The 12,934-nt window shown below is 47.4% G+C and overlaps 1 protein-coding gene across 4 annotated transcripts in view; it reads right to left on the bottom strand.

Annotated features, from left to right (window-relative positions):
• ZNF346 (zinc finger protein 346) overlaps positions 1-10,439 on the bottom strand; it is a 44,119-nt gene extending 33,680 nt beyond the window's left edge. For 2 of the 4 annotated variants that reach the window (XM_060197218.1, XM_060197216.1), the window contains exon 1: positions 10,207-10,439. In XM_060197218.1, coding sequence (XP_060053201.1) covers positions 10,207-10,396 — 190 coding nt within the window. In that variant the 5' untranslated portion in view covers positions 10,397-10,439. The remainder of the gene's footprint in view (positions 1-10,206) is intronic. The other 2 variants (XM_060197217.1, XM_016188696.2) reach the window with 2 other exon arrangements.
• Positions 10,440-12,934: the final 2,495 nt, after the last annotated feature.

The raw sequence follows: 12,934 nt of genomic DNA, 5'->3' as shown, positions 1-12,934 counted from the left end.
TTGCAGGTGGATCTCCCTGTATCTTTTTTTAAAAAGTTATTTATTTAAGCGCAGGTGGTGCAAAGCACAAGGACCGGCATAAGGATCCCGGTTCAAACCCCGGCTCCCCACCTGCAGGGGAGTCGCTTCACAAGCGGTGAAGCAGGTCTGCAGGTGTCTATCTTTCTCTCTCCCTCTCTGTCTTCCCCTCCTCTGTCCATTTCTCTCTGTCCTATCCAACAACGACAACAACAATAATAACTACAATAATAAAACAACAAGGGCAACAAAAGGGAATAAATAAATAAAATAAATATTTTTAAAAAAGTTATTTATACTGGATAGAGACAGAGAGAAATTGAGAGGGGGAGGGGAAGATAGGGAGAGAATTGAGAGACACCTGCAGCCCTGCTTTGCCACTCGTGAAGCTTTACCCCAGCAGGTGGGGACTTGGGGTTTGAACCCGGGTACTTGTGCACTGTAATGTGTGCACTTAACCAGTTGTACCACTGCTTGGCCCTAAAACCTACTTTCTTATAAATAAACCATATGTTTTTGTTTTAAGATTTTATTTATTCATGAAGATAGGAGAGACAGAAAGAACCAGACATCACTCTGGTACATGCGCTGCCAGGGATTGAACTCAGGACCTCATGTTTGAGAATCCAACGTTTTATCCACTGCGCCACCTCCTGAGCCACTTTTTTTTTAAAGTTTTTATTTACATATTTTTATATTTATTTATTTTCCCTTTTGTTGAACTTGTTTTTTTATTGCTGTTGTAGTTATTGATGTCGTCATTGTTAGGACAGACAGAAATGGATAGAGGAGGGGAAGACAGGGAGAGAAAGACACCTATAGACCTGCTTCACCGCTTGTAAAAGCGACTGTAGGGAGGGGCTTGAACTGGGATCCTTGTGCTTTGTGCCACATGCTCTCAACCTGCTGCACGACTGAACTGGCTTATAGTGGTGCAGGGATTGAACCTGGTACTTCAGAGCTCCAGACCCAAGAGTCTGTTTATATAACCATTATACTATCTCCCCTGCCCTCTCTTTTTCCTTAATAAACAAATAAAGCATTAAAAAAAAAAAAAAAGGCCGGGGGTCGGGCGGTGGTGCAGTGGGTTAAGCGCACGTGGCGCAAAGCGCAGGGACCGGTATAAGGATCCCGGTTCGAGCCCCCGGCTCCCCACCTGCAGGGGAGTCGCTTTACAGGCGGTGAAGCAGGTCTGCAGGTGTCTCTCTTTCTCTCCCCCTCTCTCTCTGTCTTCCCCTCCTCTCTCCATTTCTCTCTGTCCTATCCAACAACAAAGCAACGTCAACAATGGCAATAATAACCGCAACGAGGCTGCAACAACTAGGGCAACAAAAAGGGGGAAAAATGGCCTCCAGGAGCGGTGGATTCATGGTGCAGGCACCGAGCCCAGCAATAACCCTGGAGGAGAAAAAAAAAAAAAAAGGCCAGAGTGTAGCTGGGGAAGGTAAAGCATAGGACTTGCATGTGTGAGGTTCCAGGCTTGACTCCCAGAACCTCAGGAGTAGTATAAGGGGACAAAATGGTGGTGACATTTCAATCTAAGTTACAACTAATTGAGGGGCTGGGTGGTGGCACACCTGGTTGAGTGCACATGTTACAGTGCACAAGGACCTGGGTTCGAGCCCCTAGCCCCCACCTGCATGGGGAAAGCTTCACAAATGGTGAAGCAGCGCTGCAGGTGTCTGTCTGTCTCCCTCTCGATCTCTCCCACCCTCTCAATTTCTAGCTGTCTCTATCCAGTAAGCAAATAAAGATAATGAAATTAAAAAAAAAAAAGTTACAACTAGCTGTCTTCAGGAGACTTCAGATGCCTTTCGGGTGAGACCAGAAGGCCACTGCATGACTCCTTATCCCTATCGCTAACTGGTGATTAACACTGCTTATCTACACCAGCTACTGCTCCTCTCGGGCTTTAGTGTGGTCTTGGGATCTTTAATGAAGTGCTACAGAAATTCATTAACTGACTGCACTTGGTCCTCAGAGAAGAAACCTATTTACTACTCTTGCTTGTTAGGGTCTGGAAAGAGGTTGTGGGTGTTAAGGCTATAATTAGGGAGCTGCAAACAGCAAAAGATCCAAGGAGGAGAATGACTAGAAGCAGCATGTGGTCAGCCTGGCCAGGCAGTGTGGCCTAGAAGACACAGAAGTCAGGAGGAAGGGAGTCGGGCTGTAGCGCAGCGGGTTAAGCGCACATGGCGCAAAGCACAAGGACCGGCATAAGGATCCCGGTTCAAGCCCTGGCTCCCCACCTGCAGGGGAGTCGCTTCACAAGCGGTGAAGTAGGTCTGCAGGTGTCTGTCTTTCTCTCCTTCTCTCTGTCTTCCCCCTCCTCTCTCCATTTCTCTCTGTCCTATCCAACAACAACGACAACAATAATAACTACAACAATAAAACAACAAGGGCAACAAAAGGGAATAAATAAATAAAATAAATATTTAAAAAAAAAGAAGTCAGGAGGAAGTAGGTGGACAGTTAGCCCCATGGTCACTTAGCCTGAGTACTTCTGTTTTGTGAATCCATATTACTGATGGCCTCATAAGGCTCAAAAAAATTTTTTTTAGAGATTTATTCATGAGTGATTGTCATTTTGGGATATGGGTGACAGGAGCCAAAGCCAGGTCTCACGCCTGGAAGGTCAATGCTGCAATCACTGTACCACCTCCCAGAGGCAGAGCTTAAATTTTTATCATACAAAAAAAAGGGTTCAAGCCCCCGGCTCCCCTCTTGCAGGGGAGTCGCTTCACAGGCGGTGAAGCAGGTCTGCAGGTGTCTTTCTCTCCCGTCTGTCTTCCCCTCCTCTCCCCATTTCTCTCTGTCCTATCCAACAATGAACGGCATCAACAATAACAATAATAATAACTACAATGAGGCTACAACAACAAGGGCAGGGCAACAAAAAGGGAAAAAATGGCCTCCAGGAGCAGTGGATTCATGGTGCGGGCACTGGGTGAGCCCCAGCAATAACCCTGGAGGCAAAAAAAAAAAGGAGGGGATACCCACTTTGCCATACACACCCCCAGTTTGAGCCCAGCTCTCCTGAGCGGGGGGAGCTTCAGTACACACACCTCACATCCCCACCCCCGTCTAGCTGAAAAAGTTGGCCTGAAGTAATGAAGCCCCAGTGACAAAGAAAGAAAATTTAAGGTCTCTGATGTTAAGGTGCTAAAAATTGACTACTAAGTACCTATTACAGTGGACTGCAGAGCACCAGGAATGCCAAAGTGATGCTCTGGTTCTCTCTCCTTTCTCTCATGTTAATATGTGAATAAATGTTTTAAAAATATAACCAGTAGAGACAGCTGAGGAAACAGCTCAACAGATACGAGCACTGGGCTTGCAAGCCTGCGCTCCTTGGTACTGTGTGTGCTGCAATGATTCTACGGATTATCTCTATCTCATGCTAAATTTCCTCATGTGTAATAAATAAATCTTTTAAGCAAATTCGCCAGAGGAACCTAGTAGCAGATCAAAATGGCATAAGTATCAATAAGCCTGGTGATCAATCTCAAGGAACAAGGAAAAGAGCACACGGGAAATATGGGAGCTATGGAGATAGAATAGTGGTTCTGCAAGACTTCCATGCCTGAGGCTCTGAGGTACCAGGTTCAATCCCCACCACTATACGCCAGAGCTGAGCAGTGCTCTGGTTTAAAACGAACAAACAGGCAGACAGACACTGAAGGACAGAGGGGGTTGGGGAGGTGGCTTAGTGACAGAGTGCATGTCATAAAATGTCACCTTAAAACAGAGTAGTGCTTTGGTCTTTCTCAACTAAAATACAGTATAATCGCAATATAATGATAAATAGAGCTGTTAAGACACATTAAGCCGTGGTCCAGGAGGTGGCACAGTGGATAAAACATCGGACTCTCAACCATGAAGTCCTGAGTTCAATCCCGGGCAGCACATGTGCTAGAGTGATATCTGGTTTTCTCTCTCTCCTCCTATCTTTCTCATGAATAAATAAGTAAGGAATCTCAGAAGTGAAAGGAGAAAAGCTTAATTAAAAAAAAAAAAGTATCGGGAGTTGGGCGATAGCGCAGTGGGTTAAGCGCACGTGGCACAAAGCACAAGGACCGGCGTAAGGATCCGGGTTTGAGCCCCCAGCTCCTCACCTGCAGGGGAGTCGCTTTCAACCTGACCTGTTGACTGGCTACGGAAGAAGGGCAAACGCTAGAAGAAGAAGAAGGGGAGTCGCTTCATAGGCGGTGAAGCATGTCTGCAGGTGTCTTTCTTTCCCGCTCTCTCCATTTCTCTCTGTCCTATCCAACAACGACAACATCAATAACAACAATAAAACAACAAGGGCAACAAAAGGGGGGGAAGAAGCAAAAAAAAAAAAAAGTCTTAGGGCTAGGCAGTAGCACACCTGGTTGAATACACACAACACAGTGCACAAGGACCCAGGTTCAACACCTTGCTTCCCAACTTCAGGGGGAAGTGCCATAAATTATGAAGTAGTCTCTCTCTCTCCCTTTTCCCTCTTAATTTCTCTGTCTCTACTCAATAAAAAGAAATAAAACCATATATAAAGAAAAAGTCCAGGACTAAGAACATAGCACTGTGGTTAGTACCAGATTTTTGTGCCAGAGGTGCCACTGGTTCAGTGTCTGACACCACCATAACCAGAACGGAACAGTACTTTGGGGAGCTCTCTCTTATTAAAGTAAAAAAAGATTATATATATATATATATATATATATATATATATATATAATATATATATATATGACACCACCATAACCAGAACGGAACAGTACTTTGGGGAGCTCTCTCTTATTAAAGTAAAAAAAGATTATATGTATGTATATATATATATATGTACAGGTTCTTTTTATTAATTAATTAATTAATTTTTTGCCTCCAGAGTTATTGCTGGGGCTCGATGCCTGTACCACGAATCCACTGAAGGCTAGATCCTGGAGGCTTTTTTTTCCCCCTTTTGTTGCCCTTGTTGTTTATCATTGCTGTTATTATTATTGTTGTTATTGCTGTCGTTGTTGTTGGACAGGACAGAGAGAAATAGAGAGAGGAGGGGAAGACAGAGGGGGAGAGAAAGAAAGACACCTGCAGATCTGCTTCATCACCTGTGAAGCGACTCCCCTGCAGGTGGGGAGCCAGGGGCTCCAACCAGGATCCTTAAGCCGGTCCTTGCACTTGACACCATGTGCATTTATCCTGCTGTGTTTCCCAGCCCCCTCTTTTTATAACTTTTATTTATTTATTATTGGATAGAGACACAGAGAAATTGAGAAGGGAGGGGGAGATAGAGAGGAAAAGAGACAGACACTTGCAGCCTTGCTTCACCTGTGAAGCTTTCCCTCTGCAAGTGGGGACCAGGGGTTTGAATCCAGGTCCTTCCACACTGTAACATGTGTGCTTAACCAGCTGCACCACCGCCTGGCATATGTGTGTGTGTGTGTGTATTTTAGATATTTATTCCTTTTTGCTGCCCTTGTTGTTTTACTGTTGTAGTTGGATAGGACAGAGAGAAATGGAGAGAGGAGGGAAAGACAGAGAGGGGGAGAGAAAGACACCTGCAGACCTACTTCACTGCTTGTGAAGCGATTCCCCTGCAGGTGGGGAGCCGGGGGCTTGAACCAGGATCCTTACGCTGATCCTTGCGCTTTGCGCCATCTGCACGTAACACGCTGCGCTACCGCCCGACTCCCAATAAATTTTTTTAAAATAAACTTTTTAAAATAAATAAATCTATATCTATATTGCCTCAGGAACGCCATCATAAGCCCTCGTGTGAGCCTCTCCAGTTTGCCCTCACTACAGAGCAGCAATGGTAGGGACTGCCCCACTCTCTGAAGGGAGGCTGGGTTAGCCTACCCTGCCACTCGAAAACAGGTCCTAAAATAAGTGCAGCCTAGAATGTTCCCAGCTGTGTCCATGGACTGCGAGCTCAGACTGACAGGGTTCTTGGAGGTTACACAGACTCCTGTGCTGAATATGAATAGACATGGGCCCTAGGCCAGATCGATGGGATAAACAGTTAATTGTATTTATATACTTCAAGTTTGTGAGCTACTCTCTGCCCTAATACAGCTTTCTAGTTCTACTTTCAACCCTGACACCATTTTTAGTCCACTTCAGTGTTAACTATCAAGTTCAAGCAAAAATTATCTCAATATGATAATGAGTGAAATCTCCCTCTTTGATCCAAGAAAAACACCCTCTACATCTAAACAGAGTCAAGGCACCCACAGTAGGGTCAAGGAGATGGATACCTAGACACGTCACAGAGGATGAAGACATTTTGAAAGTAGTAAGGGAAGAAGGCTCACATACAGTAAAATCACCCAACAACTCAATGAAACAATGAACGCAGGAAGGCAATGCAATGACACATTCAAAGAAGCAAGGAAGAACACAACTGCCAACCAAGGGTTGATACCCACCAAAACTACCTTTTAAACATCGTGCCCGGCACATAAGGTAGCACTGTAGATTAAGTGTTGAACTGGAAAGCGTGACCTCCTGTGTTTGAATCCTAGCACTGCACATCCCAGAGCAAAGCTTTGGTTTGCATTCATAAATAAATATTTTAATTAAACAATCAAACAAGCACACAGTATGGGGCTGGGAAGACAGCATGATGGTTATGCAAAAGATTCTCAAGCCTGCAGCTTTGAGGTCCTAGGTTCAATCCCCCTAGACCACCATATGCCAGAGCTAAATAGTACACTGGTCTTGGTCTCTCTGCCTTTCTCACTAAAATAAAGTAAAATATTGGGCCTTCATGGTGGCGCACCTGGCACATGTCACAATGCGCAAGGACCCGGGTTCGAGCCCCCAGTCCCCACTTGCAAGGGGAAAGCTTTGCAAGTGGTGAAGCAGTGTTGCAGGTGTCTCTCTGTCTCTCTCCCATCTCTACCACCCCCTTCCTTCTCAATTTCTGGCTGTCTCTATCCAATAAGTAAACACTTAACAAAAATAAAAAAATAAAGTAAAATATCTAAAAACATGCTGCTAAATAGATACTAGTCACAAAAGGCCACAAAGTGTAGGATTCCGCTTATACATGTCCAAATCAGCAAATACACAGAAAGAGAAAGGAGTTCACGAGTTGCTAGGAATGACTGCTGTTGGCTATGGGGCTTCTTTTTGAAGTGACGGGAAAGGTTCTGAACCTCTAACTACTGAATTGTACATTTTCAAAGGTTGGAATTTTATGCAGCGATTCTGCCTGAAAATATGTCTGTGTTCACTCCTGAAGGATAACTACTGTAGCAAATAGAGGTGTTGTATGTATAACAAAAATAGTGCAAAAGAGGGACAGAATAGAGTAATGGTTTTCTTTTTTTGAGAGAGAAAGAGAGGGAGAGAGAGCTATCACAAAAATTTCAGTTTGGCAGGGCCTGGGCCACACACATGGCAAACAGCACACTATCCAAGCAAGCTACTTCCCCAGTCCTGTTTTTATATTTTTAGCAGAGGGGTACTTCACAAGCAGTGAAGCAAGTCTGCAAGTGTCTCCTCTCCCCTCTCAAGTTCTCTCTGTCCTATCAAATATGATAGAAGGGGGGGCAACACGGACTCCTCCAGGAGTGGTTGACTCATAGTGCTGGCACTGATCCCCAGTGATAACCCTGGTAACAAAAAAAAAGCAAGCTACATACAACAGAATTTAAAATAAAAGCATTAAGGAATACCATCCCTCGGCTGAATGCTAAGGCGCCAAATGCAAAGGACTCCATGCTGGGCCAGCGAGATAGCTGACTTGGACATCCGCTCACTTTCTCACAGGCACAATCTAGGTTGGAGCCTGGCTTCCACTGCACTGTGAGGGAAGCTTCAGTGTTGTGGTGTCTTCCCCTTCCCCTCTCTCTCCCCCTCTCACTCTCTGTCAATCTGAAAAAGCAGGCCTGGATGGGAAGGGGAGACTGAATAACGGTCATGCAAAGACTGTCATGCCTGAAGCACCAAAGGTCCCAGGCTCAATCCTCAGCACCGTCATAAACCAGAGCAGAGCTGTGGTAAAAGAAAGGAAGAAAAATCCCAAGTAGGCCTGGTGGGCTGGAGCAGGTGATGCAGTCCTACAGATGCCACAGAACAATGGCCAGCACAGGCTTATATATACAGAGCAGAGCAGTGGCTGCCTAGGGCAGGGGCTGAGCGTAGACTTACTGTGAAGGATGATACAACTCTGTTTTCACTGGGAAGCACTGAATTGGTTATAATGGGTGAATTTTATGGTGTATAAATCAGAACTCTATGCCAGTGCTAAGAGGTAAAGACAGGGAGACAGGGAGGAGAAGAGAGCTTGGATGTTACAGGTTTCTGTTCCATCCTCATACAGATACTGGGGCAGTGAGGAGAGGGGTCGGTCGTGTGTGGCACTGGCACTGGGTGGTATGCGACACTGGACATTCAACACAGAGCTCACTTTCTGAGCACAGCTGCTGGGCACACCTTCCCTGTCCTCACAGAACACCGGTCACCAGTCACTTCCTCTTTGTGCACCTCCAGCTTCTAAGAAGTTGCACCCACTACATCACACTAAAACTGTTTTGATATTGCCTTCCCCGACCGGACTGTAAAGTTCTCCAAAGGTAAGGAAGAGTCACCTTCATCTCTGAGGTCCTGCTGCCCAGGGTGCTGGGAACAGAACAGGGTTGAGGGAGTCGGGCTGTAGCGCAGCGGGTTAAGCGCAGGTGGCGCAAAGCACAAGGACCGGCATAAGGATCCCGGTTCGAACCCCGGCTCCCCACCTGCAAGGGAGTCGCTTCACAGGCGGTGAAGCAGGTCTGCAGGTGTCTATCTTTCTCTCCTCCTCTCTGTCTTCCCCTCCTCTCTCCATTTCTCTCTGTCCTATCCAACAATGACAACAACAATAATAACTACAACAATAAAACAACAAGGGCAACAAAAGGGAATAAATAAATAAAATAAATATTAAAAAAAAAAAGAACAGGGTTGAATCTCAAAGAAATTCGTGGACCACTGGGAGGATGGGAGGTAGCTTGTACCAATAAGTTTGAAAGCACAAGGGTGACAGGAGCCCGCTCTAACGAAGCACTTAGCTTTACACTAGAGAAGTACAAATAATAAAACAGCCGAGGCCTGCATACCACCCCAAACGTGAAGTGTGAGCAGATTTCTTTGGATGTGACCAAAAATCTAATTTTCAAAAGGGCTTTTATTGACTACTGGGGGGGGGGGGGAGAGAGATAGAAAGAAGAGAACAATTATGCTATCTACCCTCCAGAAAGAAGAGAACTAAAGCATTGCTCTGGCACGTGCCAAGCTGGGGATGGAACTCAGGCCTTCATACTAGGCAGTCCAACGCTTTGTCCACTGTGTTACTTTCCGGGCCACCAAAAAGTCCATTTTATCTCAGGGCAATCAGTTCACCAGCAGCGTATCCCACATCCTTGCATTACTCTGGTCCGCAGGCAAAACAACCATTAGCGAAATCCAACTTCCCCCGCAGAGAGCTGACATGATTAGCTGAGCTGGGAGACAGGGCGAGGACATCCATCTGAGAAGCGGGTCACATAAGCTCCTTCCACCCTCCACCTCCTTCCTCCTCCTGTCCTCCTGTCACTCCTCACCCAGAGAGCTGCTTGGGGACGCCAGTCCACTTCCCCCGTCCCGTCCCGTCCCTGCCCCCCCACCCCCCACCTCACAGTGTCCATGTCCCGCACACCTGCGGGTCAGGTCATGCATGCGGTACACAGAGGCTGGGCCCAAGCACCCCCAGGCCGGGGCTCCATCTCAGCCCCCCTCCCCCCCCCCCCCCCCCCGCGAGTTAGAGAACTGACACCGAGGACTCTAGAGAGAATCTGGAGCCGAGCCCTCCAGGCCAGGAGGAAGTGGGGAGGGAGACACTGGGGCTCCAGAGCCCTCGAAAGCGGGACAGAGGACACGAGGGGCTGCAGTGAGGGGGGAGGTCCCCAGCCCGCGGGGGCCGGGGGCTTGAGAGCCGCGGCGCTCGCGTGGGCGAGTGGGGCCCGGGGCCGAGCCGGTCCTGAGCCCCGAGTGCGCGGAGGCCCGACCGTCGGGGCGGCGGGGTCTCGACGGCCTCGGGTGCTGACCCCGCGAATCCCGAGTCCCGCGGGGTGGGGGCGTGACCCGAGGCCCGGGGTGGGGGTCCGCGCCGCGTCCTTCCCCGCGATGCCAGCCGTTGGGCCGGGGGCTTCCAGCCGCTCGGGGGGGGGGGGACCCCCACGAACTCACCTTCTTCCCTCCCCATTGGCTGGGCCCCGGACACCGCTTCCCACAGGCGGCGCGCCCCCTCGCGGTCGAAGCGCAGTCCGTCCGGTTCCCGGCTCTCCGGCTCCTCCGAGCTGAAGCACGGCAGGGCCCCTCCGCCGTGGTCCGCTGCCTCCATGGCGTCCACCGCGGCACCTACCGCGGCACACTCCATCTTCCCGCAAACCCAGACCGGCGGAGAGCCCCGATCTCGCGAGGTATGGATGGAAGCGTGAGATCGCGCCACGCAAATGTCGCGAGACTAAGGCTCCTCTCGCTTTGCCTGCTTTCTGCCCCGGCCTGGGCGCGCGCCATTCGAAAGTTGTGGCGGCTTTCGCGGCGGCACTTGTCATTTCGTTCTCACGATGGCTCTGGTCTGATCCTGCCCCAGTCCCACAGATAGAGAAATGAGGCACCGAACCTAGAAACGGCTGACTCAATGGGGCCGGGACCCTATCTCTAGGATGCGACTGCTTGAAAAGAGATGGTATTTGAGTTGCAAGTGTCAAACCCCGGCCCAGCCGCCCCATAACCCTTCCGGTGAGGGTTCAATCACCCCACGGCTGCCCCTCCGTCGCAGGTCGGGTCCTGCCCTTGGGCTGGTGTTGATTCCCCGCGCTGCAGCCCCGGTGATCACCTTGTTAACTAGCAGGTGGTCACCTTTCCCTCTACCTCTAGGTAAAAACCGAAGTCCTTACTCCAACCCCCAGAACCCTACACCATGCGACTTCCCTTAACCACCCCGCCCCCGTGTCCCCTGTGCCACCCCACTCCTCCGTGCCCGTTGCCCTAGTCCCCTGGAACGCATTCTTCCAAATTTTCTCATGACTCAGTTTCTTTTTCTTTCTGGCTACCCAATCTAAAAAGTACTTCCTAAGATGATGATGATAATAATAATAATAATAAAATTAAAAGGGGCCGTGTGGTGGCGCACCTGGTTGAGCGCATGTTACAACGCTCCAGGATCCAGGTTCGATTCCCCGGCCCCCACCTGCAGGGGGAAAGCTTCAGGAGTGGTGAAGCAGTGCTGCAGCTTTCTCTCTGTCTATCTCTTCCTCTCTATCCTCCCCCCCATTCTCCCTCGATTCCTGACTGTCTATCCAATAAATAAATAAAGATAATAAATTATTTTCAATTTACTTTAAAAAGTACCTCTTTCCCCTCCATGTTATGCCCTTCTCCCCTGCTTTATTATTATTATTATTATTATTATTTAATTTATTTCTTTATTGGGGAATTAATGTTTTACATTCAACAGTAAATACAATAGTTTGTACATGCATAACATTCCCCAGTTTCCCATATAACAACACAACCCCCCCTATGTCATTTATCATCCTTCATGGACCTGTATTCTCCCCACCCACCCATCCCAGAGTCTTTTACTTGGGTGCAATACGCCAATTCCATTTCAGGTTCTACTTGTGTTTTCTTTTCTGGTCTTGTTTTTCAACTTCTGCCTGAGAGTGACATCCATCATCCCATATTCATCCTTCTGTTTCTGACTTATTTCACTCAACATGAATTTTTCAAGGTCCATCCAAGATTGGCTGAAAACGGTGAAGTCACCATTTTTTACAGCTGAGTAGTATTCCATTGTGCACTGTTCTCCACAGAGGTTGGACCAATTGACATTCCCACCAGCAGTGTAGGAGGATTCCTTTGACCCCACACCCTCTCCAGCATTTGCTGCTGTTACCTTTTCTGATGTATGACATTCTCAGAGGAGTAAAGTGGTATCTCATTGTTGTCTTGATTTGCATTTCTCTGACAATCAGAGACTTGGAGCATTTTTTCATGTGTTTCTCGGCCTTTTGGATCTCTTCTGTGGTGAATATTCTGTCCAAGTCCTCCCCCCATTTTTGGATGGGGTTATTTGTTGTCTTGTTGTTGAGTCTGGCAAGCTCTTTATATATGTTGGTTATTAAACTCTTGTCTGATGTATGACATGTAAAGATCTTCTCCCATTCTGTGAGGGGTCTCTTGGTTTGGGTAGTGGTTTCTTTTGCTGTGCAGAAGCTTTTTAATTTGATGTAGTCCCATAGGTTTATACTTGCCTTAGTCTTCTTTGTAATTGGATTCGTTTCATTGAAAATGTCTTTAAAATTTATGCGGAAAAGAGGTCTGCCAATATTTTCCTCTAAGTATCTGATAGTTTGTGGTCTAACATCCAAGTCCTTGATCCACTTGGAATTTACTTTTGTATTCGGTGAAATACAGTGATTCAGTTTCATTCTTCTGCATGTTTCAACCCATTGTTTCCAACACCATTTGTTGAAGAGACTCTGCTTTCCCCATAGAATAGTCTGGGCCCCTTTGTCAAGGACTAGATGTCCATAGGTGTGGGGCCCGCTTTATTATTATTATCTATTTTCATTTCCCTCCTTAGCACTTAACACTAGCAGACATAGCACGTAGTTGACTTTTTAGCTTGTTTGTCTCCCCACTGGACTACAAACCCAGTCTCTATTTTGTTCTCAGCTGAATCACCAGGATCTTAATTGGCTCTAGGTAGTTTTTCTACATCCTAGCAGAGGAGTGCAATAAGTCAACCTACAGTCATACGTGCTGAGGAGAACATATGAAGTGGAGGAAACATTATAGTGATCAGAGAATGCCTCTGAAGAAATAACATTTAGCCCAAGACCTGATTGAGGAAGAGGGTGTACTCATGCAAGGTGTGTGAAGAATGTTCCAGACCCAGGAAACAGCA

Source organism: Erinaceus europaeus, chromosome 9, assembly GCF_950295315.1.
Source record: "Erinaceus europaeus chromosome 9, mEriEur2.1, whole genome shotgun sequence".
NCBI classification, from domain to species: Eukaryota; Metazoa; Chordata; class Mammalia; order Eulipotyphla; family Erinaceidae; genus Erinaceus; species Erinaceus europaeus.
The sequence above is the reverse complement of the archived record's forward strand: the minus strand, read 5'-3'. Positions and strand labels throughout refer to the sequence as shown.